This window comes from Chinchilla lanigera, unplaced genomic scaffold (genome assembly GCF_000276665.1).
Source record: "Chinchilla lanigera isolate Chin_1 unplaced genomic scaffold, ChiLan1.0 scaffold00036, whole genome shotgun sequence".
Lineage (NCBI taxonomy): Eukaryota > Metazoa > Chordata > Mammalia > Rodentia > Chinchillidae > Chinchilla > Chinchilla lanigera.
This window is the reverse complement of record NW_004955437.1, coordinates 21,026,348-21,054,328: the sequence shown is the minus strand read 5'-3', so window position 1 is coordinate 21,054,328 and position 27,981 is coordinate 21,026,348. Positions and strand designations below refer to the sequence as shown.

Sequence of the window (27,981 nt, the reverse complement as noted above, 5' to 3'; positions counted from 1 at the left end):
GCAGTATAAGAGCCATTGTTGAACTCCTACCATCTTGTATGGTGAAGCTCTGCATATTTCCAATTTTTTTTTTATTACTTGTTACTGTCTTTGATTATTTGATCAACCTTATATTCTTACGTCTGGTGGACTGAGCAACTTCCTTGAAGTATGTAATGTAGCCACCACTATTAATTCCTGTCATTTTGTTTTGGGGTCATGTATCATTTTTGTTCTTTTTATGTTGTTTTGGTTTTGTCTTCATTGTTGTTGTTTTGTTAGTTTTTTAAATCTTTAAAATAAAAAGAAAAACAACCATTCCTGTCAGTGCTGGTGAGACATCTGAAGGAGACACTTCTGACAGGAATAATACCTGGCTCAACATTTCTGAAAAATAATTCAGTAAAATGTGTCAAGAACCTTTACAAAGTTCATAGGCTTTGATAGAGAAATTCCACCTCTCAGAACCCAGTGAGAGATAGAAACAATGATCTATAAAATTGTTTACCATACTCTATTTCACTATTGGTAATAGCAAAAAAATTGGAACTAATCAAAATGTTCAAAGAATGATTAAAAATGTTTATCCATAAAATAAAATATTATATACATATAGAACATTATGTAAGATTATAATGGGGAAATGCTTACAAAATACTCCTAAATTTAAAAACCATACAATATAATCTTTTTTTTTTTTTTTTTTTTTTGGTACCGGGAATTAAACTTAGGATCTCTTGCTTGCTAGGCAGGCACTGTGCCACTGAGCGATATCCTGGCCCAATATAATCTTAATTACTTAATATTAATATTAATAGGGATATCTTAATATTATTTAATATTAATAGGGGTATCTGAGAAAAGTATGATTTAAAAATTTCTTTTTATCTATTCATAGTTCCAACTTTCTAAACTATTACAATACTACAGAATTAATATGTGCATAATGAGAAATGAAATATCTGCAGTTAACCATTACTTTACATTAAGGTCATTTCCATGAAAATAGTAAGATACCACAAAATAGAAGTTAACTTAAGTGCCAAGTCTTATTTATGATTGTCTAATTTCACACAAATGTATAACTCTTCAATTTTTTTTCTGTTTGTGGAAGGATAATGTCTTCATTTTATAGGGCATTATACTGACAAAGAATATAAAATTCTTGGGGAAATTATACATGAGGATGTTCTCACATCCAGATAAAAATCTTACTGCCAAGATTAACTTCTGAGATTGAAAAAAAAAAATAAAGCCAGAGTAATGGTGCATGCCTACAATCTCAGAACTCTGGAAGCCTGAGGCAGGATGATTACAAATTTGAGCCCAGCCTAGGCAGCTTATTTGGGATCCTGTTTTAAAATAAAAAATAAAAAGGGCTGGGGATGTAGCTTAGTGTGAAGGCCCCATGTTCAACCCCTGGCCCCATAAAGGAAAAGAAAAGAATATGTTTATTTGTACATCTTTGTAAACTTTTGGGAATCTACCTATAGGATACATTTATAGTGATGCTACAGAGAAAGATACGTTGAATCTTAATTTTTTGGGCAGGATAAGGTAAATTGTCCTTCCCCAAAGGCTGTACCCCCTTGCAGCTTCTACCACCTGTAGAGTTCTTCACATCTCTGGCTATCAGCTGACTGTTCTGAAATTTTGCAAGACTAATGAAAGTTAACATCATCTTGCTGAATAGCACGTGAAGCTATGGGTGAGACTGTATCTTCTTATACAGAAACTGTCTTTCCCATCTTTTTGCCTTTATCAATGCAGCTGTTAGTTTTTCTTTCTTTCTTATCAGCTTCAATAAAGGAGCTCAGGTCTTTGTCTTACTTTAAAAAAAGAAACTGGGAAAACTGCCTTCTAATACATAAAAAGTAATCCCACTCAGTAAAACCTTCTCTTATGGATTTTGAGTTTTATGTTATTTGGAAAGCCCTTCCCTAGTACAAGCTGAAAAATACGCTTGCCTACACTTTTTCTAAAAAGTACATAACAGTGCCGGGTGTGGTGCATGCTTATAATCCCAGCACTCAGGAGGCTGAGGCAGGAGGATCATTGAGAGTTTGAGATCAGCCTGGGCTACAAAGTGAGCTCAAAGCCAGCCTGAACTGCATAGTGAGACATTGTCTCAAAAAAAAAAAGGCACAGGAAAAAAAAGTATGTAACATTAAAGTGTATTCGTCTAGAATTAAATATTGATGTAAGACAGGGGTTAGAAACACAAAGACCAGCAAAAAGCACCAAATTATTGTAAATGTGTAAAATAGGCTGGAAATGCTGGGCATGCTGGTGCACACCTGCAATCCCAGCACTCAGGAGGCTGAGGCAGGAGGATTGCCATGAGTTCAAAGCCAGCGTGGGTTACATAGTGGGTTTAAAGCCAGCCTAAGTTACAGAGTCAGACTCTGTCTCAAAAAAACACCAAAAAATAAAATAAAAACATTCTATATAGGATCTTTTCCTCCATTACAGTTCCTGTTTATATAGAAAGCTATTAATATACATCTAGAAGGTGTGATCAGAAAATATAGTGAATGCTTCAATTTTAAAAAAACTCACCACAGTAAAAGATACATTGTCAAGAACAATGGGATAAGTATGTTTGAAGGGGAGGTTTTTTTTTTTACACATTAGATTTTATTGTACATTTTAGATATATATATCAATCAGATTCATCATAGAGAATTTGTACCTGTACATGATATAACTCCCCCTCCAAAGGGAGGGCTTGAAGGGGATTGATGGCAACGTCTTTTCATGTAATAAAATTTTTAATTTCAATATTCTCTGTATTTTTTGATAACCCCATCATCTACTCATTTTGTAATTAGTCATCCTACTGAATTCTTGTTTTTTCCAGTTTTTTTGGCACATCGTATGACCTATAACAACCTGCCTCCCCTTTTCAAATATCCCTACAACTTATTTTTTTCTCCAATTTACCCACTGCCTAGTGTGTCCAGACAATGGTTAAGGGATGCTGGTGAGCATCCTGTTATAAATGTCTGAACAGCTTACAAGTCTGCTGTACTGAGTAAGAACATGTTTGGGAGACAGACATGGGTATGAGTCCCTGCTCCACCACCTACCCCAGGTGACTTGGGTTAAGTTCAGCCTCCCTACATCTGTTACCTGGCGGGCACATATGAACTGCTCCGTAAACATCAGCTATTATTAGTGGTAGTAAATTCAGCATGCATGGCTGGCACAGGGGTGGTTGTGATGTGTCAGATGTGTTGACCTCAGAGAAGCCAGACCTTTCCCAATTATGTGACCTCACACAGCTCTGGTTTCCCTGTTTATGTGTAAGTTTGTACTTGTTCAGTGAGGTGCCTTACGGACACCTATGGGTGGTCTTCTTCCCATCTACATGAACATTGATTAACAAAACCAGCTCCTTCCTTTTTTTTTTAAATTGAGACAGGATCGGGGCTGGGGATTTAGCTCAGCGGCAAAAGCGCCTGCCTGGCAAGCGCAAGGTCGGGAGTTCGGTTCCCGGTACCGGAGAAAAACCAAAACCAAAAAAAAATAAAAATAAAAAAAAAAATAAATTGAGACAGGATCTTGCCATGTTGCCTAGGCCAGCCTTAAACTTACGGGTTCAAGCAGTCCTCCTACCTCAGCCTTCCTTGTAGCTGAGACTACAGGCATGTATCGTGGTACTTAGGAAACCAGTTCTTATCTAACTGAATGTAACAGCACAGTGTCTTATGGTGACTAAAAAAACCCTAGAGCAAGCTGGTCTCTTTGTGTTCACCTTGCAGAGCACAGGTAATACTTACCAACTGATTCCTTTCCCATCCGTCTTCTTAGTTACTAATGCTTTCCAATAGTCATGAGTGCTTTTAATGATATCAACTGCAAAGTCCTATAATTTCAGGAGATATGTATTACAATGACAAAAATTAACCTTTTTCTATTATCAGCAGTTCCCCAAAGCTGCTATCTCCCTCTCCCCTCTTTTTGTGTACTGGGGATCGAACCCAGGGCTTTTACACTCAGCTGTATCCCCAGCTCTTTATTTTTTGAGACATGGTCTCACTAAGTTGTGTTATGGTTTGTGTCTAGATGTCCCCCAAAAGCCTCAGGCAGTTTTAGATGGGGCTTTTTTGGAGGTAGCTGAATCTAGAGTTTGTGATTGATTCATGGTCTAATGCTGAGACTCAGGGTGTGAGTGCTACCCCTGCCCTAGGGCGGGCACCCTGCATACAATGTAAGGGGACAGAAAGAAGCTTGTTCTCTCTCTTTTCACTTGTTGCTTTTGCTGTCTTCTGCCACCATAAATGGTTGCCCCTCTGCCATGTGCCACCCTGCCTTGGAGCCAGGAGATTATGTACTGAAACCTCCACAGACTGTGAGCTAAATAAACCTTTTCCCCTTTAACTTTGGGTATCATGTATTTTGTCTCAGCAATGAGAAAAGTAACTAACACGGTTGGCTAAATTGCCCAGGCTGGGCTTGTTCTCTTGACTGTCCTGCCTAAGTCTCCCAGAGTTCTGGCATTACAGGTGTGTGTACCACACCCAGCCATTTTGTCTCTTTCAATCACTTCCTCTTGAGGCTGGGGATTTAGCTCAGCGGCAAAGTGCCTGCCTGGCAAGTGCAAGGTTGTCAGTTTGATTCCCGGGCCGGGGGGGCCGGCAGGGAGGGATCACTTCCTCTTATCAAAAATGGAAGAGAACATTTTAATAAACACCAAGATTGTCTTATATCTTTAGACTTTTGTTTTATCAGTCTTTAGATGAGAACAATATGGTTCAATTATAAGCTACACACAATTAGGCCTAAAGCTACAGTTCTGAATGACACATTACCTTATCTTTAAACTCTGCATTGAAAGCAAACTCATTTTCTGGTTTTCCATCAGGAACTTTGTACCTTCTAAACCAGTCCACAGTAGCTTCTAGGTAGCCAGGTTTCAACCGTTCAACATCATTGATATCTAGGAGAAAAAAGAGATTGTATGATGTGTAAGTATTTATACATTCAACAAAAACATCGAGTATTGATTTGAGAGAGATGTAGTTTAATTACTTTATTTTATTTTAATTTTTTTGAGACAGGGTCTTGCTATGTAGTTCTGGCTGGCCTTGAACTCACTATGTAGCCTAGGCTGGCCTCAAAGTCATGGTGATTCTACTGCCTCAGCCTCCTGGTTGCTGGGATTACAGGTGTATGCCACCACACTTGGCAGAGAAAGTTGCAGTCTACTATCAAAAAGTTTAGGCTAGATAATAGAGTTTGTTAAGAAGAGAATGAATACAAATTAAAAGGAAATCAATCTACAGTTTTAGAATAACTCTGAAATTAAGCACTGAGCTATCAGATCAGTACAACTGTAACAGCTATTAGCTAAGAGGAATGAGAAATGATTGAGGTTTCAGAATGAAAGAGCCCATTTGGCAAGTGTGGATAACTTCTATGAGAAAGGCAGAGGGTACTAAAAGGTCAGGTTGAGGCTGTATTTTAGAGGGTCACATCCCAATAAGAAGAAAAATGGATTAGACCTGTATTTTCTGATGGGTTACTTTTTAGAAACATTTTTTCTTTTATCTTTAACACTGTAGTGCTGGGGATGGAACCCAGGGCCATGTGCATGCTAGGCAAGTGCTCTACCACTAAGCTACATCCCCAGTCCATATAGCCACAGGAGAAAGAAATTAGGAAAACAGTATCATTCACAATAGTTTTAAGAAAAATTAAATACTCAAGAATTAACCTAACAAAGGAAGTAAAAGACCTCTCTAACAAAACTACAGTACTTTGGCAAAAGGAGATGGAAGAAGATAGCAGAAAATGGAAAGAAAGCTGGGCAAGGTGGCACATGCCTGTAATCCTAGCACCCAGGAGGCTGAGGCGGCCTGGGCTACATAGAGACTCTGTCTCAAAAAAAAAAAAAAAAAAAGAAAATGGAAAGACATTTCCTGTGCCTGGAGAGCCAGAACCAATATTGTCAAAATGGCCATACTTCCAAAGCGATATATAGATATAATGCAATCCCAAGCAAAATAGCAACAGGATTCCTCACAAAACTAGAAAAAACAATGCTGATATTCACTTGGAACCGGAAGAGACTCAGAATACCAAAAGAAATCCTGGGCAACAGGAGCAAAAGCAGGAGAGATCACAATCCTGCATTTTTAAATTATATTACAAAGCTACAGTGATAAAACCAGCATAGTACTGCCACAAAGCCAGACATACAGCTCAGCGGAACAGCATAAGCAGAAACAACCCCAGGCACACTCAGCCATCTTGATCTTTGACAAAGGAGCCAAAGACACACTCTGGAGGAAAGATGGCTTCTTAAACGGTGCTGGGAAAACTGGCTATCCACATTCACAAGACTGACTCTAGACCCATATCTCTTACCACATAAAATCAAAATGGATCAAAGATCTAAATGGTAAAACAAAAACAATCCGATGGAAGATAAAATAGGTAAAACTCTTGAAGACCTAGGTAAGGAGTTTCTGAACAGAACCCCAACTGCACAAGAAATAACAGAAATAACATCAAGAATCATCAAATGGGATCATATCAAATTAAACAGCTTTTGCACCACAGAAGAAACAACCAATAGAGCAAAGAGACAACCTACAGAGTGTGAAACAATTTTTTGCCAGCTATTCTTTGGACAGAAGATTAATATCTAGAATATAAAATAATTAGACTCCCTACCCCCAATGAAACACCCAATCAGAAGATGGGTAATTGAAATGAACAGATACTGGAAGAAGTACAAATGACAACAAATACATAAAAAAAATTCAACATCTCTGGCCATTAGAGAAATGTCAATTAAAACAACACTGACAAGGCCAGGCGTGATGGCGCACGCCTATAATCCCAGCACTTGGGAGGCTGAGGCAGGAGGATTGTTGTGAGTTTGAGGCCAGCCTGGGCTACAAAGTGAGCTCAAGTCCAGACTGAACTGCATAGCGAGACCCTGTCTCAAAAAGACAAAAAACAAAACAAAACAACACTGAGAGTCCATCCCACCCTAGAAAGAATGGCCATCATCAAGAAATCAAATAATAAATGCTGGTAAGGCTACAGGGAAAGGGAACCCTTCTATATTGCTGGTGGGAAGGTAAAGCAGCACAGCCACTATGGAAATTGGTATGGAGATTCCTCAAGGAACTAAAAATAGAAATTCCATTAGACCTAGCTGGTCTTCTTCTAGATATCTTCCTGAAAAACTTAAAGACATTATACATCATAGTACTTTAGTTCTGGCCAACAGAAAAGTGCACCACTTAAAACTTTAAAACCTTTCTGTTCGGCCATCAACAATGGCTGGCCTCAATGTCACCAAATGTCTGCTCCATGCCAGCAAGCAGAAGATACCAGTACTAAAAAGTCCATCAGGCTGAGTGTGATGGTGCATGCCCCTAATCCCACCATCCAGGAGGCTGAAGCCGGAGGACTGTCATGAGTTCAAGGCCAGCCTGGGCTACAGAGTGAGTTGAAGGCTAACCTGAACTACATACCAAGACCAAAAATTCCCAAAAATCTATCAGGGAAAGTATTACTGGAAAGCAAAATATACATGCAAAATACAGTGGTACCTTGGTTCATGAGCTCGATTCTTTCCATGATTCTGGTCACAAACCAAGTTAGATAAGAGCCAAATCAAATTCAATGGCTAGGTTCAATGTTGACCTTATGGGGAAATTTGATGTGGTTCTTGTCCAGTTCAGCTGTGACAAGAACTGTGGAGAGAACTGAATTCATGAACCACGATACCACTGAAGTCTGTATTTGTGTAAGATTTAGCTTCAGTTTAATTTGTAATCTACATAGATAAGGGACACATTGCCAGGCATGGTGGTGCACACCTGTAATCCTAGCTCTTGGGAGGCTAAGGCAGAAAGACTGCCATGAGTTCAAGACCAGCCTGCACTACATAGTGAGACCCTGTCTGAAAAATAAGTAAGTCAGTAAATAAAGCATATATTCTATTATCACAGTACCACTAAAAGTGTGGAAACTTTAGAGTACACTGAGAAATATTTAAACATCAATAGATTTCTTTTTTTTTTTCAGCAGTGAGAACTGAACCCAGGATCTCTGCACTGAACTACAATCCTCAGCTCTTTTTGATTTTTTACTTTGAGACAGAGCCTCACTAATGGACTATATTGCCCAAGCTGGCATTAAACTCACATCCTCTTGTCCCTCAACCTCCCAGAAGGCTGGGATTATAGCAGAGCCACAGCTGGCTATAATGCTTATACATTTCAAAGAATTTATAAAAGACATGAACTGTAGCTCTTATCTGACACTATCCATCTGGCACTAGCAGCAGCTCTAAGTTAAGGATCTCAGTCAGTCTCAAAAGACTGCTCCACCTTCAGACCACAGGCCCAAACCCTGGGCTCCCTATATTCCTTCCTGGCCCCCTGGCTCTAACTGGGGCCAGAAGGGATCCCAACCATCTTCTAAGGTTCCATAATTTGCCACAACTTGATGTAAACCACTGTGAAGCAGACCTGAGCAGGACTTAATCAATTGGTTTTTCATGTTCACTTGTGAATCTGTCCAAAGCCTAGGCTCCTTGTCTGGAAATGGTGGACTCATAGTAAGTGAACCTCTGTGAGTCACTAATTCCTACTAAAACCTATAGCGGTGGATGAAGCCAGAAAGCCTCAAAGGATAAGACAAGATCACAGCCAAGGACACCTGGATCAGATCCCAACTGGATAAAGACTACAGCCTCAGGCATCTCACTCCTGCGTGGATTAACTTAATACCTTACGTGGAGAAATCCTTGAGTGATTCTGCCCTTCTTGAGTACTCCTCTCCCTTCTTCTGATAGCCAAATAAATACAGGCCACCCAGAGAAGGTCTTGGTCTTACCCCTAACAGAATCTCAAATTCTGTGAGGGCGCTTTGATCCTCCTGGAGCCCTGAAATCATTCCATTTGCCTCTTTTTATTTAGCCTTCACTGTACACTTGTTCAGGAGACTGTGGACCTGATCAGCCCACAATAACTAAGGGATATTATTAACTCAACAACAATTCACAGAACTCAGGAAAGGTTAAATGAATCATTTGTTGGAAAACATTACACTATCAGGATCACTAAACTATCAGGAAAACACTACTTACTGGTTTAGTACAAAGGATACAACCTAGGAACTGAAGATGGAAGCAATGTATAGGGGCCAACCTGTGCTGTGGGCAGACAGACACTGCCCTAGGTTAACACTTAGGCAAAGCTGCACACATTACTGGTACCATGAAACTGGCTGGCCAGGGAATGTATTTAAGATTCTAAGAACCTTTACTGCAGGGAAACATTGTCCTAGCGAATCAGTTGGCTTCACCAACTGTGGCTGCAGCATGCTAGGCAGCATGTTCTCTTGTGTTAGGTGGCACACAGCACATCTGAAAGCAGACACAAGCGATCGGCAGGATCAGAGCTGTACCAACAGGTAGATAACAAGCAGTCCAAATGCACTCATAAAATTTGGGTGCAGACACACTGAATTGAAGTTAAGTCTCTCCTCCTCAGTGCTCTATGAAAGGACTGCTTCTTCCAGCCCCTGTCAATCATTCACACACACATAAAATGACTCATCACTACTGATGTTGACCTTGATCCCCTGGCCCAGGCAGTGTCTGTTACGTTTCCCCCCTGTAACGTTACTCTGCCCTCTCCCCTCTCCATATTGTACTGTGTGGAAGGAAGTCACTTTACAATCACCTACAACAGGGGTTGGGAGTTACGCTCTGCTACCTTAAAAATCAGTAGCTCCATAAATAATTCACAATTTTGCTGGACAGATTTGTCTACTCGCCCCCATTTGTTCATTCATTCACGTTAGTATGGATTCAGGGGTATCTATCTTATCCTCTGGGTTATAATGCAAAACTGCCTTTTTCATAACGTAAAACTGCCTTAACTGTGGATCCCTCTGACAGGCACTCACTGTGGTTCTTTAGAAGCATTTACTTCCTGTCACTACAGGATGCTTCAGGCTCAGTTCTGCCCCAGCCCTTGGGGCCCTTTTACTGTAGAAGAGTACTGGAAACCAAGATCTGGGTACTGAGAGGGTCTTCTAAGCTTGCAGCCCATAGAGAAAAGAAACAAATGTGTGTACACCAATTCATGTATATGCACACATGTAAAAATATATCCTTTATATATTCATTTGTATTAATATTATTATAAACATGGATTGTTACTGTATGTCCAACTAGCCACCTCCCCTTGCTTGTCTACCTTCCCTACTCAACATGGAGAAGCCTGGATCCCACCACTTAATCGCTCAGACCAGACACAGTGGCTCAGGACTGCTAACTGCACCTCCTCGAGGAACAACTTCCCAACTAGTGTACAAGTTCTTACTGACTACACTCATTTACAGAATTTCTGAGGTCAGTACCTTGTCTTCCCACCCTCAGTGAGGTTATTTCACAGTAATACTTTCATTTACAGAATAAGAACTTTTCATAGTAAAGTGTGTAGCAAAGTCAGATTCTTTTATCATACTTTGCATTTCATCCAGGAGATAACTTTGTCAATAATTTTTTTAAAATATGCATTTATACTGTATATTAATTACCTAATGCTGCCGTAACAAATGATCCCAAACTCAGTAGCTTAAAATAGCAGACTCATCCATTCATTTCTGGCTCCCAACGTGCAGTCTTCCTGCCTCAGTCTCCTAAGTAGCTGGCATTACAGGCATGCACCACTGCACCCAGCAACATACACAGCTTTATTACCTAAGAACTGCATAGGTCGAAGTTCCCAGCCTCACTAGCCTACAATCTAGATATCAGCAGTGCAGCATTTCCTTCTGAAGGCTCTAGGAGAAAATCTGTTTACTTGCATTTGTCAGCTTTCACGGGCTGCCTACTTTCCTTGGCTTGTGCCATCATCTCTTCACTCTTAACATCTTCAGGCCAGCAATGTGGCACCTCCCTGATCCTTCTCCTGCCAGCACATCTCTCTGACAAGTCAGAAAGGTTTCTGCTTCCAAGGATTCAAGTGACTGGACTGGGCCCACCTGGGAACTCCAAGATGCTCTCTCCCCACCTCTGTCCACGTAAGGTAACCTACCTTCCAGCTTCCAGGGGTTAGGAGGTAGGCATCTTTGGATAGGCCATTACTCTGCCACTGTAAAGGTCTATGGGCTCTGACAAATGCACCTTATCACATGTCCACCACTAGGGTGTCATCCATCATACAGAACAGCTTTACTACTTGTGGTGGGCGGGATACTGGTCCCTCAAAGATGCACATCTCTTAGTTCCAGGTCTCTGAATATGTTTCAGGACAAGGCCGAACAAAGATAGCAGATGGGATTGTGGCAATCATCTGACCTTAAAATTGGGATATTATCCTGCCATATGCAGGTGGCTCCAGTGTAATCATATAGGTGTAGAAGAGGAGCAATATGAGTAAGAGAGAGAGTGGCTGTGACAGAGCACACTCAGAGTGACACAGGACCCAGCTGGCCACTGCTGACATGGGACTGAACCAAGGAGCATGGGTAGCCTGTAGAAGCTGCAAAGGGCAACAAAATGAATTTCCCCCCAGAGTCTCCAAGAGAATATAAGCCTGCAGACACCCTGACTATAGCTCAGCCAGGCTCATTCTCATAAGAAGACTAATTCAAGAATTAAATAAATGCATTGGAACAATAACCAAAAGCAAAATTAACATAAAATAGAGTCAAGATAGGATTGGGGGTCTAGTCTAGAAAGTGTGAGTCCCAGAGTTCAATTCCTGGAACCAAATGTAATTAATTCATTAAAATAACGTAAGTTAGGCACAGTGTTATAAGGTAGAAACACTGACTTTCTCCAAAGAACTTTAGGCAGTCAAATTACAACTAGCTCACACATTTCTGGTCAGTGATTTTCAAGAAGAACGCCAAAACAATTCAAAGGGGAAAAAAGACTTCAACAAACGTTGCTGGGACAATTGGATACTCATATACATAAGAACAGAGATCCAAGAATGGACCCCTCTTTCACACGGTGTAGAAGAATTAATTTAAAATAGACCAGGTTGTGTCACGTACCAGTACAAATTCTCTATGATGAATGTGATCATTATGCATACCTGAAATGTACCAACAAACATTGCTAACAAAAAATAAACAGTAATTACATTGAAAAAACAAATAAAATAAAATAAAATAAAACAATAAATAGATCAGGACTTCAATATAAAAGCTAAATTTATAAAACTCTTGGAAAAAAATGTACAGTGGTATCTTGGTTTACAAACTTAATTTTTTCCATGATTCTGGCAATTCAGTTGCAACCAGAATTGTGCAATGAATACTGCAACCAGAACCATGGAAAAAAAAAAACAAAACTAAGTTTGTGAACTGACGCACCACTGTTAAATTTAAATCTTTATGACCTTAGATTAGGCAATGGCTTCTTAGGACCAAAGTCACAATCAAATAAGAAAAAACAGCCAGGTATGGTGGTGCATCCCTGTAATCTCAGTTACTTGGGAGACCGCAGCAGGAGGATTGCAAATTTGAGACTAGGCTCAGCAACTCAGTGAGATTCTGTCTAAAAAAATCTGGGGATGTAGCTCTCTGGCAGAGTACTTGCCTACCATGCACAAGGCTGTGGGTTTCTCCAGTACTGAAAAAAAAGAAGGGAAGAATGAAGCGAGAAACACAGGAAAGGAAGGGAGAAGGAAAGGAAAAGGAAAACACAAATTGAAAATAAATTCACCAAAAATAAAAGCTTGAGAACTTCAAAGGATATTGTGAAGAAAATTAAAGGTCAATCTACAGAAAAAAATATAGGCAAATCATATATCCGATAAAGGTCTGGAATCCAGAATATATATATTTACAACTCAACAACAAACACACCTCCAACTAGGACAGCAATAACCCAAAAGATAAGTAACCAGGGCTGGCGAGGCTGTCGGAAAACCGGAACCCTCCTGCACCACTGGGGAGAACGTGAAATGGCACAGCTGCTTTGGAAGGGAGTCTGGCAGTTCCTCAAACGGTTAAACAGGGCCACTACAGATCAGCAATCCCACTGCTGGGGAGACGTCCAGAGAATTCCAAACACGTCCACACAGAGACAAGCACAGGACAGTCAAGGCAGTGCTATGCGTAACAGCTAAAATGTCCACACCTGATGAAAACAGTACCAAATTCACCGTAAAAAGGAGAAGAGACTGATAAAAGCTACCACCTATATGAACCTAGAAAACATGCTCAGTGTAAGCAGTCAGACAAAACTGACCACATATTATAGAAACCCATATATGACATATCTAGAACAGGCAAATTCATAGATAAAAATCAGACTAGAGGCTGCCGGGAGAGGGGCAAGGGCAGGAACTGAACTAGAGGTGCTGGCTGCATAACCCTGGTAATGTATTAAATGCCACTGAATTGTACACTTTAAAATAGCTGAAGCCAAGCATGGTGGTACACGCCTATAAACCCAGCATTTTGGGAGGCTAAAGCAGGAGGATCACAAATTTGAGCCTAGCCTGGGCAATTTAAGGGCACCCTGTAGGGCTGGGTTGTGGCTCAGTGTGAAGGCCCTAGGTTCCATCTCTAGTAATGAGAGAGGATGGATGGACAGACAAATGGAAGGCAGGCAGGGATTGGGGTGAGAAAAAAAGAAGGGAGAAAATAGGTGAACGGTGAACTTTAACTTACATGAATTTTATCACCAAAAATGGGAAATGCTGATGCTACAATGTGGCTGAACTTCGAAAACACTATGCTAAGGGAGAGAAGCTGGACACAGCCACCTATGATATGATTCCATTTACACAAGAAGTTCAGACAAATCCGTAAGGGCAGAAAGTAGATTAGTGGCTGCCAAGGACTGAGGGAAAGTGGACAGTGTTGCCCCTGGATTCGGGATTTCTTTCTGGGATGATGAAAATGACCTGGGATGAGATCATGGTGACAGTTGCACAACTTAGTAAATATATAAAAGTCACTGGCTTGTACACTCTAATGAATTTTAGGGTATGTGACACATAGCAAACGCTTTCAGAAAATATGCACAGTAACTGAGTGCTATTATGTGGAGAGGGAAAGGAAAAAATTACTGTATTTAACTAACCCAAGTTCAGTAGTAAAAATAGCAATGCCTTGTCAAATATTTTGCTCCTCCACTCTTTAATAGTTTGAAAGGACTGGCTTATAATTCTATCATTATAGGTCAAGTTTGGTGGTGTTTAAGAATTAGAAAGATTTTAGGCAGGTATGGTATCACATGCTTGTAATCCCAGCACAAGGTAGGCTGAGGCAGGAGGATCACCATGAGTTCAAGGACAGCTTGGGCTACATAGTGAGACTCTGTCTTAAAAAACAAAAATAAAATCAAATTGAAAAGCTTGAGATTCATATATTTTCTTACCGTTGTAATTGGCTGCATCAGGATCGTCCACATTAATGGCAATGACTTTCCAGTCGGTTTCTCCTTCGTCAATCATAGCCAAGATGCCCAGAACTTTCACCCTGATTATTTCTCCTCTTGCACATACCTGAGAGTCAACAACCACAGTCAGGACAACACTACAGAATAAATCTTGAGAAGAAAAGCTTTCCTTGGTAGCTAACAGGAAATAAGAAAAATTCTAAGTTTCTGAATATTTAACTAAGATTGTTCCTTAAAGGAAATAAATAGTTCACTAGTCTTACAGTATTAAGGTTGAAAATACGACGTATAGCTCCTTGCCTAGTATGTACAAGGCTTTGAGTTCAATCCCTAGCACTACAACAAAATAAAACAACTGGACTTTTGAAAGCTTAATCACAACTTTGTTGTTAGTTGTTTACCGTTTTCAAAGAGAGATCATAAAGAAGCAACTATAATAAAAAAAAGTTTTCTTTGAGATAGGGTCTCACTATGTAGTCCAGGTTGGCCTTGAACTCACTTTGTAGCCCAGGCTGCCTTGAACTCACAGTGATCCTCCTGCCTCACCTGAGTGCTGGGATTACAGGCGTGTGCCACCACGCCCAGCTTATAATCAATATTTTAATGCCACCCTCCTCGGCAGAAGAATCACCATCAGAAGTATCCAACTTAGGTTATCTGGCATGAATCAATTCACTAATCACTCCAAAGAGGTGGGGTCTGTACTACGTGATGGAATGTCCTCCTGTCACCTTCACCTCCTAACTAGTGTCTGTCTGTTAAAGCCACTTGAGCACACCAGCTCTTCTGCATGTGTGTCCAGTCATCTGGAGAGAGACACATTTTTTTTTCCAGATGAGGTTTAAATATACAAATGATAATATATAAATATTTAGAATCAAATAGAAGCTTTTAAACCACTATTTCACTAATATTTCCATATTTTATTCACAATGTTTTTAAAGTGAGAACTTGGGTATATTTCACTGATATCATCTCAATACTATAAAAAAAAAAATCAGGTTTCATTACCTTGCTTCCAATTTCACAAACATCAATTGGGTCATTGTCACCACAACAGCCAGTGTGTTTGTCACTGTGTCCTGGGTCTTCCCAAGTCTAAAAAATAAGGCTTAGATTTGTCATTTCTGTATATCCTGCTAAGAAAAGGGATCATGTTGGTATTTCTGCAAAAGTTTGAGCATTGAGCTGCTCTTTAAGTTTTCTATTCACACTTAAGAATCTTAACTACACACAATAATCTCAAATTCTGGAGTTCCTATTATATATATAATACAAAACTGAATTTAAGACATAATGACTAGAACAAATAAAAATCAACAACTTAATAAATGAGACAATACACAAACATAAATATGTAAGGACCCAAATACTTCTACAAATATATTAAAACACAACTGCTCTGATGAACTACTGTAGGTATTTACTGTCTTCTACTACTACATTTTCTTCATAACAAATATGTAAAACAGAAGTGGGAAGGCAAAAACACTAAAATGGAAATGGTATGTTCTGATGTTAAAAGCACTGTTGTTAGTATTCAGGAGGCTGAGGCATGAGGATTGCTGTGAGCTTGAGGCCAGATGAGGCTACGTAGTGAGTTTAATCCCAGCCTGCACTACAAAGCAAGATGGAATCTCAAAAAACAAAAAAATAAACAAACAAAAAAACCAACCCCTCCCCCAAAAGCATTATTGTTGGCCAGGAGCCAAGACTGAAAATTCCAATCAGGATTTTCTGAAGTGTAAATAACTGGCTTTTTTTTGTTTTTTGCTAAATTCCAGGCTGGAGTCCTCGCAGAGCATCTTAAAAAAAGAGCTGAGGCCTGTGCTGGCCAGGAAGTTCAGTTTAAAGTGCAGCTGTTGTTTGGGTTCTTTTTCCCCAACCAGAACATCTGTGTGACTTGGATTTGCTTGCCTATTCAGCTGGAGCGAAGGCAAAAAGATAAACGTGAAAGGGAATAAGGGAGGGCCACACCCAAAAAGCCAACGTTAAGAAAACAAAAGCCAGCCTACAGAAACACAGCAGCAGTGTTTTCCCAAAGGGTAACACTTCAAAGCTACCCATGAAAGCGAGGACAAGGCCTAGGAAGAAAGCAAATGACTGGGGTGCTTTAACAAGCCAGATGAGTTTGACCTGTGTTCTAGTAACTTGTTTCACAACAGATTCCATTCTACAGACTTAGTGAATAGAAACAAACCATTTATCAACAGAAAAAACTGGAAGTGCACAGCATTAGCCTAGCCAAACTAAAATTAAATGTATCAAATACTCATAAATAGAGATGTTCCAATGACTCACTCAACCAGGCATGGTGGCGCATGCCTGTAATCCCAGCACTCAGGAGGCTGAGGCAGGAGGATTGTTGCGAGTTCAAGACCAGCCTGGGCCACAAAGTGAGCTCAAGGCCAAACTGAACTGCTGAGCGAGATCCTGTCTCAAAAAAACGACAAAAAAACCCCCAAAAACCAATGACTCACTCAAACATTAAACATCAATAGCCACCTGCACACTGGCATTGTGCCCGGGATAAACCATCAACTTCGAAGATGTTCCCCCTTCTTGAAGGACTCTTTAAGAAAACAGGGGGCAATAATTACTTTTTTTTTCTTGAGACAGAATCTCACTCTGAAGTCATTATGTAGCCCAGGCTGGCCTCAAACTCACACTGATCCTCCTGCTTCAGGCTCCCAAGCGCTAGGGTTATAGGCATGCATCACCATGCCTGGCTCCATCATTACCTTATCATGAAGAGCTTAGTCTCAGTAAGGAGAGAGCAGCACCCAAAACATAAAACATGAAGAGCTCAGACGAAGCGTGCGTGCAGGGACTGAGTGCTGCCTTCATTCTTCCCAATACCCACAGGAGCTGAGCTCCACTAACGTCTCTGAGCGGAGAGACAGGACACACACCTGCCTGCCGCCAGAAGCAGTGCTTCTGACCTCTGTCCGACTTCCACAGGATTTGTAAACCACAATGTACAGAGCTCATAGCTAGTGCATAGAAAGAAACAGCTCAGAAAAGAATAAACTTTCAAATGTGAGTTCAGACACTGTAAATACTTATAGCTGATACTGAAAAGTTGTTCAAAGAAGTAGTAAACTTATTTGATTGTTACTTTTCTACGTTTTAAAAAACTGACTACAGTGAACATTTTCTAAAGGTAATTAAATCTTTCTTCGCCAACAAAAAATGTACATTTTTGCACGTTAAGGGAGACCTACCTGAGGGATGGCACCATAGTTCCAGATGTATCCTTTATAAGGGAACAAATTGGCCACATAACGGAGTTTCCCCTTTTTTACATCTTGCTTAATTGGATTTAAAGGGTCCTTTGTAGAGATCTGAAACAAGATTGAAAATGGTTGCGGAGTTGGATGTGAAATACTACTCAAATAAGGATTTGAGGAAATGAATCATGATATACGTGTGACCCCTAATTCCATGCTGACAATTAACTTTATCTCTATCATTTATTGTAATTTGAACTGTGTCTCTAATCAGCCATTAAGCAGAAAACTTACAGGAGGTATACAGCACTATGAAGAGGGGGAAAGGTACATTTTCTAATTCCAGAAAGCAACAGCTACAACCAGCTAGGATAAATCCTAACATTTGAGAAATAAAAGCACCAAGAGTTTTACTAAAAGGACAAAGTAATTATCCAACTTCAGCTTCTCTTTAAAACCGTTTAAAAATTTTCAGGTGTCTGAATGCAAATTATTCAGGTCACTGGCAAAAAAGAGTTACACAGTACTAGGTTTTGGGAGCCTCAGAAGCAAAGCAGTGGGGAGCAGTTTGGGGCACAGCTATGGTCGGTAAAGGGCTGTGTCTGGCCAGAGCGCGGCAGGAAGACGGTCGGGCAGGGGAGTGGCCAGAGTGGGACTGGGCAGAGGTTACCCTTGAGTCTTACTGCTCCATCCTTGAGAGAATCAGTGTGGTCAACTCACGAGTACCCTACTTCTGACATCTAAGGCAAAACATTACCTCCATTTTCGCATTAGACCAGCGTGGAACTTCAACTACCATGTGGAACACATCCTGGAAAGACAAGATGGTCAGAGGTCAGAGGCCAGAGGCCAAATGAGCTAATCTGTTCTCTTCGGAGTACACCTTATTTCTCCTGAAGTTGAACCAGTCGGTCATTATATTGGATCTCTGTAGTCAATGGATTTGCACCAGATGTCAGACAACGACAGATTACAAGATAAAGGGAAATATTAACTGCAGAACCAAGGTGGCAGATGTATGGTTGTTTGCTGTACAATTCTTTGAACTTCTCCATTTTTATTTTTGTTACAGTTGTTCTGGTGTTTGGAGAGAGTTTTGCTATGTAGTCTGAGCTGACCCTGAACTCACAATGTTCCCGTCTCAGCCTCCTGAGTGCTTGCACCGTGCCTAGATATATGTTACACCAGGGTGGAAAGAGCGTTTCCAGAAAGGAGGGAAACAGTTTTTAAACAAATAGAACAGAAATTCTATCTAGGAAGAAGGCCATCTTCCAGACACTCATCTCCGAGGGCTGGCGTCTATCACCTCTCAGCACCGTGACGCTCGCGAAGTCGCTGCAGCTTGTTTCAAACTGCAGGCAGTTTGTAGACAAACCCCAAGTCAGCCTAGTCACCTGGTTTAGATAACTTAGTTTTAGTGTTAACCACATCAATGGGCTAGATCACCCACATTATTCTTCCAGTTTGGCTTTTTTTTTTTTTTTTTTTTTTTACCAGGAATTGAACTCAGGACCTTGCGCTTGCCAGGCAGGTGCTGTTCCACTGAGCTATATCCCCAGCCCAATTTGGCTATTATTGAAAACCAACTCCCCCTCAGAAAGACTAGAAGTTTGACACTGAATACAAAAGAATATGTTCAGGGGCTGGGGCTTTAGCTCAGTGGTCCAGCCTGCCGGGTCAGTGTGAGGTCCTGAATTTGATTCTTACTATCCCCCCAAAAAAAGAATATGTTCAAAACTATTTTAACCAACAGCAGTGCTATTATCATGGGAACAATTCCTGTAATACCTTCAGTTTTAAAACATACACACAATCACACTGTCATCTCATTTTGCATACTAAATTAAATATGGACCTGACATAGGCTCTTTAATTAAAATGGAGCTTCAAATAGTCAGAATATGATTTTTACTAAGGAATAAAACCTTAATAGCAGGTTATCAGTTTCTAGCCTCTATATAGGCATAGTGAAGTTAAAATCTAGTTACTCTTTTATAAAAAGTATGTCTTTAAAAGTTGGTTTCAAATGAAAAAGTGGTATGGCCTGCTACTTGGGAAGCGGAGGCAGGAGGATCATCTGAGTCCACAGGTTGAGAATAACATGGGCAACACAGCAAGATCTCATCTCAAAACAAATAATAAAGTGAAAATTACATGCACAACTTTTAAAAACTACCTCTTTTCTATTTTGCACAAGAAACTAGGGACTGACAAACTATAAGGGAGTAAGTCCGTAATGACTGTCACAGTTTAGGTCTAAAATAGCCCCCAAAGGGCCAGGGATATAGCTCAGTGACGCAAGCACCTGTCTGGCAAGTAGAAGGTCCTGAGCTCAATTCCCAGTATCAATCGATCAACCAATCAATCAAGTAATAAAATGGCCTCCAAAGCCTCATGTATTGGAAGGGGATGGATTACGGGGTGATTTGGCTGACTTGCTGCTGGGAGGTGGGGTCCAGCTGGAAATGGGGGCTGCTGTGGGTGTGAGCTGGATGGGTTTATCTCCCTCGATGCCATGAGGTCTCCTGAGTACCATGAGGTGAGCAGCTCTCCTCCACCAGACCTTCCACTATGCCAACCTCCCTGGAAGCTAGCCAACCATGGGCTGAAACATGAGCCAAAGTAAGGCTTGTCTCCACTAAGTCTGTCAGTCAGGTGAATAAAGTGACTAACATAATGATGACCTTGCTGCTACTACTTTTAATCAAGCACAAAACCTCTACCGATGTTATTCAAAAGGTAAAGTTCTGTTGCTTATTTAAATTCTTGGTCAACAACATAAAGCCATAAGAACAGAGATAATTAAATGCATGACTGAATAAACCACTCTATCCCGGCATCCTTGTAAAGTAATATTTAAATGGTTTAGAAATGTAACACTAACTGTGCCTGGGTAGGAAACAGCAGGACCAATCTTTGATTAAATTTTATTTTATCCACTGTTAAGCTTTTAAGAACTGCATTTACCTAGCACCACTTCTTAGGTATAAAAATGAGAGATCTGATTTAGGCACAGTGGTGCATATCCATAATCCGACCACTTAAGAGGCTGAGGTGGGAGGATCACAAGTTCAAGGCCAGCATGGGCAACCTGGCAAGACCCTGTCTCAGAAGAAAAAATAAAAAGGGCTGGGGATGTAGTCCAGTGGTAGAGTAATCCTGGGCTTGCCCCTTGTCTGTCTGTCTTTAATCTGTAAACAAGAACAAGTCAGGGTTTTTAAATTTGCAGCAGCAGCAATTTCCTACAGGTCCACAAGGTGGAGCTGTTACAACATGAGTTTAACCCAGAAGAGAACACAAAGGAGATTGGTTAATTTTTCAAAAGAAAATACCACCAAATGAATACATTGCTTTAAGAAAAAAGGAGTGCCAGTGAAGTACACAGCATATAACCTCAGGTAGTTGGAGGCTAAGGCAAGAGGATTTGGAGTGCAAGGGCAGCTCTAAACACAGCCAAGACCCCATGTCAAAAAACAAAACAAGTAGCAAATAGAGCTGAAGTCACTAATTCAAAGTTGGGAACTATACTGAAAACTTTAATGAACTAAAACATATGTATAGACCCTCAAAACAACATTACCTAATGTTACAAATCCATATGACTAAAGAGAAGGGAAAAAAATGAAAACTGGTACAAGAACAGAAAAATTGTTTTCTGTGAACAGAAAAACTATGAAAGCCTAAGAATCTACTGCTTTTGAGTAATTATGAGTACCGCCAGAAGATGCAAAGTGAATTCTTAGTTGTTGTTTTGTTTTTTGAAGCAGGGTGTCCTATCGTGCAGGGTGGGTTTGAATTCGCTCTGTAGCCCAGGCTTCAAACTCACAATCCTCCTGTCTCAGCCTCCCAAGTGCTGGGATTGTGGGCCTATAGTATCACACCCAGCTGAATTCATTTCTGTAAACAAAAATTCGTCGAGCACCACCACAAAGCGGCAGGCACTTTTCTAGGCTCTAAAGCCTAGCAGTAAATAAAAGTTCTTTTAAGACTTGGATTTCTGGGCTGGGAATATAGCTCAGCAGCACAGCACCTGCCTGGCAAGCACAACCGTCTGAGTTCAATTCCTAATACCAAAGAGAAAAAAAAAAAGAGTTGTATTTCCATCTGGCATGGTGGCACACACCTGTAATCCCAGCACTTGAGAGGCTCAGGCAAGAGGATTACCTCAAATCTGAAGCCAGCATGGGCTACACAGTGAGCTTAAGGCCAGCCTGAACTGTGTAGTGAGATCCTGTCTCAAAAAAGCAAAATAAAAAAGAATTTTTTTTTATACCAGCAATCAAACGCAGGACCTTGCACTTGTCAGGCAGGCGTTGTTCCACTGAGCTATATTCCCAACACCCCCAAAGATTTTTAAAACATTACATATTTGAGTATTTCCAGTATTTATGTACTATATAATGGTGAGACACTTTTAAAAGAAGTTTAGTACCATGTCTTAGCAATTCATGTCTTCTTAATCCCAACTGGTTTTAATTGTTACTTTGCCCAATCCTGGATTTTTACCCCCAGCATTGGTGATGGAACCTAGGACCTGCAGCATGCTAGGCATGCTAGATACCAAATTTTGAAAACAGATATTCTAACTATAACCTCAGTCTATTTTCTCCCTATAAAATCAATCAAGAGCCTACATTTCCAGTTGTCAAATTTTTCTGAGATTTGCAATGTCTATGAAATTTGACCTGTAACCTTTCTCAAGAAAAATGAACAATTACACCAAACTGCAGAAAATATTGTCAAATTTCTGAAGCATCAACCTATTTGACTAGAACAGTGGTAGCAAACCTATGGCACAGGTGTTGTGTTTTTAAGACAAAAATGTTTTTAAAAAAGACAAAAATGTTAGTGTAGCGTTTTTTCTAAACTACAACCTCAGTATTTAGGTGTACTTGCAGTGTTGGCACTTTGTGATAAATAAGTGGGTTCTGGGTTGCAGTCTGGCACTCATTTTCTAAAAGGTTCGCCATCACTGGACTAGAAGCTTGACTTTCTTTTGGAAGGGAAGAAAAGAAACAGTTCCCTATTTATATACATTCCTACATGCTCTCAGCAGGATCTTGGGAAACAAACAGAAGCTACATAGTCAACTACACAGTGAGAACTGGTATTTAACATCAGAGTTTTAAGATATGGACTAGAAGCCAGGTGTGGTGGTACATGCCTATAATTCCAGCACTTAGGAGGCTGAGGCAGGAGGATCTCCACGAAGTTAGGGCCAGCCTGGGCTACATAGTGAGTCCCTGTCTCAGCAAACAAACAAACAAAAAAAGAAGATATGAACTAGAAAAACATCAAACTCCTAAAATTAAATTATGAAGTCATGACATTTGAGCACTAAGTGGGCCAGAGATATAGCTCAACAGCATAAGCACTTGCCTGGCAAGCCTGAGGTCATGAGTTCAATTCCCGGTACCAAAAAAAAAAAAAAAAAAGATATTTGAGCATTAAGATTTAAATCTTTATCTGCCCAGTGTTTCATACTGTCTGTACAGTACAGTTTTATAAATTTCTGGCATCTCAGAAGTTCTGAGCTATAGGTACTTGCACATTTGATTCCAAAATAAATGCACAGTAAAGGACATTGCTAAAGAAAAATCTAGGGACTCCATGTCTTTGCCTTCTCTGCGTATTTGATTTGGACAGGATCCAAGCAGGACATTGGAGTCTCAATTTCCTGGCCTAGCTGGGTTGATTACCTGATGACATAACCAAAATGAATGTTGTCCACATCAAAAGGTCCTGACATAGGGTAGAATATGTGAGCTGGTGGACGTTTTTCCACTGTGGAGCTCAGTTGTGTTAAAGGTACATCCTTATGTGTAATGACATTCTCTCATTACCACTCCTGAAATAACAGGCCACATCAGGGAGAAAGTCTAGACTACACACATAAAAATGTGTGTATGTAAATATAATCATATTATGACATTTTAGAAAAAGAAAACCTCACTGTTCTATAACAAAATGAATTAGACTTTTGGGGGCTATAATCCAAAATAACTTCTGTCACCCTCACCTTTATTTGTATTATAAACAGATAACTTCCTTCAAAACAGAACAGAACAGAACAAAAGAGCTTCCGGCCACTCAGGCAAGAATCATACGTGCCGAGGTCCCTTAGGGTCAGGCCTACTGGCGAAACCAAAGTTTTCAGAAGGGCTCATACTTCTGAGGCATCACAGGAGAAATGAGGGCAGAGCCTTCACCTGAGTCACATCACAGACACAACCGAGACACCAGTGTCACAGGCAACCTGCGAAGATTATTTACGAGACTATGTGGTCTCAGTTTCCTACTTTAAGGTACCTCGAAGCAGCATAAGAGCAGGTACCTCACATCTATGATCATCCTGGTCCTTGGCTAGAACACTGTCCAATCACTTACAAACACCAAAAATCCACTACATATCAAGGTATTTTCTTTGCTCAGCACACCTGTTTGATGGTACCATCTATTAAGCTAGGACTATCCAGGCACAGTAGAGCACGCTTTTAGTCCCAGCTACTTTGAAGGCTGAGGCAGGACGATGGCAAGTTCAAGCAACTTAGTGAGATTCTGTTTCCAAAAAAGTGGAAATTCTAGCAGCCCTCTTGGGTAGGAGTTATGGATAGGGGCTGGGGATTTAGCTCAGCGGCAAAGAGCCTGCCTGGCAAGTGCAAGGTCGTGAGTTTGGTTCCTGGTACCGGAGAAAAACCAAAAAAAAAAAAAAAAAAAAGGAATTATGGATAAACATCATCCGGATTTGATCTTCTGCCAAAAGCAAGCTGGTGCTGCCATCGGAAGACGTGACAAATGTGATGGTAAGTGTGTAATCTGTGATTCTTATGTGCGTCCCTGCACCCTGGTGCGAATATGTGGTGGGTGTTAATTACGGCTCTTACCAGGGGCACTGTGTAATCTGCACAGGTCCAGAGTCTTTGATGCCTACTATTGGAAAGTGTGCACCACCCAGGAGAAGGATCAAGATGGTTACCTGAAGATCATCAACTTAGGGAGCTCTAAGACAGACCTCTTTTATGAACACAAAAGAAAATACGGCTTCAAGAAGAAGTGATTGGCAGGTGGCCCCTGCCTCCCCCATCAAGGTGCTGCAGGTGCCAGAAAAGACACCCAAAACCACCAGCAGAGAGCCTAGCCTGTGCCTTACCGTACCCACCTGCTAGTACGCGGCCACCTCGCCACCCTCCCTCCTCGCCCAGTGTGGGTCAGACAGGCTTGGAAAAGGATTCTTCACAGAGCACCCTGGCGGACTACTGAGGAAAAACTGGTAAGATCAGTGCATGGTTTTTCTTAACTCCTGAGACGCAAGGCTCTGTTCTCCACACTGATGTGCTTTCTCTACTCCAGGAGCTTCTTACCAGAGTCCCTGTCGGTCATGTGACACAGGGCTAACGGTGAAGCTGCCCCCCCCAGTGCCCAGCATGTCCCTCAGGAGCTTGATGACCCTTAGGAGGGTGGCAGGGAGCTACCAGAACAATGTGACGCAAGCATTTAATCCTGTAACACCAGGTGGTGCGGGTTTCAGGTCAGTTTTCTTCTGAGAAATTGGAAACCCTTTCTGCTGCTATTGTGTTAATAAAGTTGGTGTTTATATTCTGGTAAAAAACAAAAAGCAAATGTGGAAAAAGGTGTGTACCTCAGTGGTACAGCACCTACCTACCATGTGTGAGGCCCTGGGTATAAATCCCCAACACCACAAAATAACAAAGTAAAGTAAATCTAGGGGGCTTCATACCTTCCTATCACTCAGAATGAGCTGAAACATTAGGGTGAAGTATTTTACAGTATAATTTACATACACTATATACAGAAAACAGGTAAGTCAAGCCAACCAAACAGGGCTATTTCAAAAGATGGAGGGGACTCTGCAGTTCACATCAATTCCCAGGAAATCATATATAACAAATCAGTTTCTGAGTAAGTACAACTTTGAGAATCCCACAGGAAAGCACATGCCAATTAGAGGTCCCTGCTGTAACTGTGGCAGGTAATTGGTCTCAGGTCTGCTCCAATGCCTCCAGCTGGAGCCCAGCTCGGGCAGGCTCCTTTGAAACAACTGAGAAGATGGATTTTCTGCATGCAAATATCAAAATGGAACCACAGCAGACTTCCTGGTAGAAGTACATACAATCAATTCGTCTATTTCTGAGAAGCAAGTCCAAAAGATGATAAAACTCAGCACACACAAGGACAAAATTTAAAAATCTTTACTGTTATTCTACATGTGTGCTGGAATGTGATATTCACCTGTATTATGTATCAACACTGGGCTAAGAAAGGTCAATGACCTACGCAGCTTTTACAGCTCAAAAAGCTCGGTACTCCATGTGACTGATGGAAAAAAATATGAAAGGTTTACAAAGAATCAGGTATCTGTCCTGGGTCAAGTTCCTAAATACAGTACAAACTTCTCTCATCAGGAAGAAAGCTGGAAAAAAGCCTTTTTTTCTTTCTTTTTTTAACATTACTATTTAAAGGTATAAAAATATAGGCTGGGGTGTAGCTCAGAGGTTGAGCTCTTGCTCAGAATGCACAAGGCCCTGGGTTCCATCCCTGACACCATAAAAAAAAAAAGGTACTAGTGTTACTACCACCTAAGGATCATAAATATTCTTATTAATTCATAGCAAACTTACCAATTTCCACTAAAGTTAGATTTCTTCAGATCACTGGTATGTATAGGTACAGACATTTCCTTTTAGGCATCTGTGTACTCACTTTTTTTGGCACTATTTGCAAATCACTCTGCTAGCCTATGAATTATCTTGTACCGAATAATGTACTTTATTTTTACTGTTTAATAAACAGTCAAAAGTCTGTGCTGGCTACCTGGTTCATTTTCAAACCACCAATGAAGTATTAGGATTTTATGTCCAAATTCACATACAGAAAAGACAAATATGATTTAAACAAACAAAAAAACTAACACAGCTTAAAACTTGCTTCTGGTCTTCTACCTCTGCTCCAATTTACAGTTGCTCCTTAAACTGAATGATCTGGTTGAAAGACTAAGCTTCTTCTTTGTCAATGAACCTTTAACTTACAGCACACTGAGGCATTTTAACCACTTGCATAAGAAAACCCTTATGCAGAACTAGCCGGTCTGAGGAAAGAGACCAGGTTCAAAACAGGGATACCTACCTCATCTGCATAAATCGGAATATCATGAAATGGAGATACATACTGTCCTCTTTCATTTTCTGCAAAATAAATTAGAAAAGTTATTACTGCCAGGAGTGGTGGCACATGCAGTAATCCCAGCACTCGGGAGACTGAGATAGGAGAATCACTGTTAATTTGAGGCCAGCCTGCACTATATAGTGAGACACCCCCCACCCCACCCCCGTCTCAAAAAAAAAAAAGAGTTGCTACTATGATTAATTATATTGCTAAATGTATGACACACACAATTTTATTCCCACCCAAAAAATAAACAGATAAAACCTGGTTGTGTACAGCGGCCTAGGAAGGTCCCCGGTCACTCCTGCCCCAGGGGCCACCCATGGGGAGCCAGCCCACTCCTCCAAGCTTTCTCCACCCAGGGCCATATGTGGGAGACCTAGTTGACCTACTTTGTTCCCTCTGACCTGGGGGCAAACAAGGAAGAAAAGACAGTGAGTCTGTTTAACAGGAGGACAGCCAGGGGGTTCTCTCCTCTAGTAGGCAGAGAAGTGACTAAAAGTCCAAACACTGATACAAGCAATTAAAGGAACACAAGACTCACCTGCCTTCCAGTATCTATTTAGTACATGCTCAGAGAACCAACTTAAACTCAGCTCTTTTTTTTTTTTTTTTTTTTTGGTCTTTTTGCGACAGGGTCTCACTATACAGTTCAGGCTGGCCTTGAGCTCCCTTTGTAGCCCACACTGGTCTCGAACTTGCAACGATCCTCCTGCCTCAGCCTCCTGAGTGCTTGGGATTACAGGTGTGCGCCACCACGCCCGGCTTCAGCTGTATTCTTTATCCTTTGTGCTCACTGAGGAGGCCAGTTAAGCCTCAATTTGCCTCCAATCTCCCAGAGTTCCATATTTCCCCTTCCCTGAGCCTCCCCCAAGATCAGGTTTTCATGCTAAGCACCTGATAGGCTTGTAACTGCATTAATCCCTAGCCTTGCATGTCCTGACCTCTGCAGTGCTAATAGTATTCACACAGTGATTAAATTATTTTTGATCTTGTATCAGCTAACTCATTTCAGAACTCTTATGAAATAACTGGAGAGAAAAGAACAGACCATTTTGCTAAATTATAAACTGTGTTGCTTTAAATGTTTCAGCAGGCCAGAACCTTTGATTACAATTTTTCTCAAGGATAATCAAGGTGTAACGAAGTCTTCATAGGTAACTTCTATGTTCTAGACTCAACTACCAT

General features: G+C 40.8%; 1 protein-coding gene and 1 pseudogene across 1 annotated transcript in view; one reads left to right on the top strand and one right to left on the bottom strand.

The window, feature by feature from the left end:
• The window catches only part of Ppa1 (pyrophosphatase (inorganic) 1), a gene marked incomplete at its 5' end in the record, with an annotated part of 30,197 nt that extends 3,384 nt beyond the window's left edge, over window positions 1-26,813 (bottom strand). The window contains 7 exon segments of the mRNA XM_013517122.1: window positions 3,762-3,847; window positions 4,794-4,921; window positions 14,360-14,486; window positions 15,392-15,478; window positions 17,605-17,724; window positions 18,368-18,421; window positions 26,755-26,813. Of these exon segments, the coding sequence (XP_013372576.1) occupies window positions 3,762-3,847; window positions 4,794-4,921; window positions 14,360-14,486; window positions 15,392-15,478; window positions 17,605-17,724; window positions 18,368-18,421; window positions 26,755-26,813 (661 nt within the window).
• Window positions 24,335-25,275, top strand: LOC102015568 (annotated as a pseudogene).
• Window positions 26,814-27,981: the final 1,168 nt, after the last annotated feature.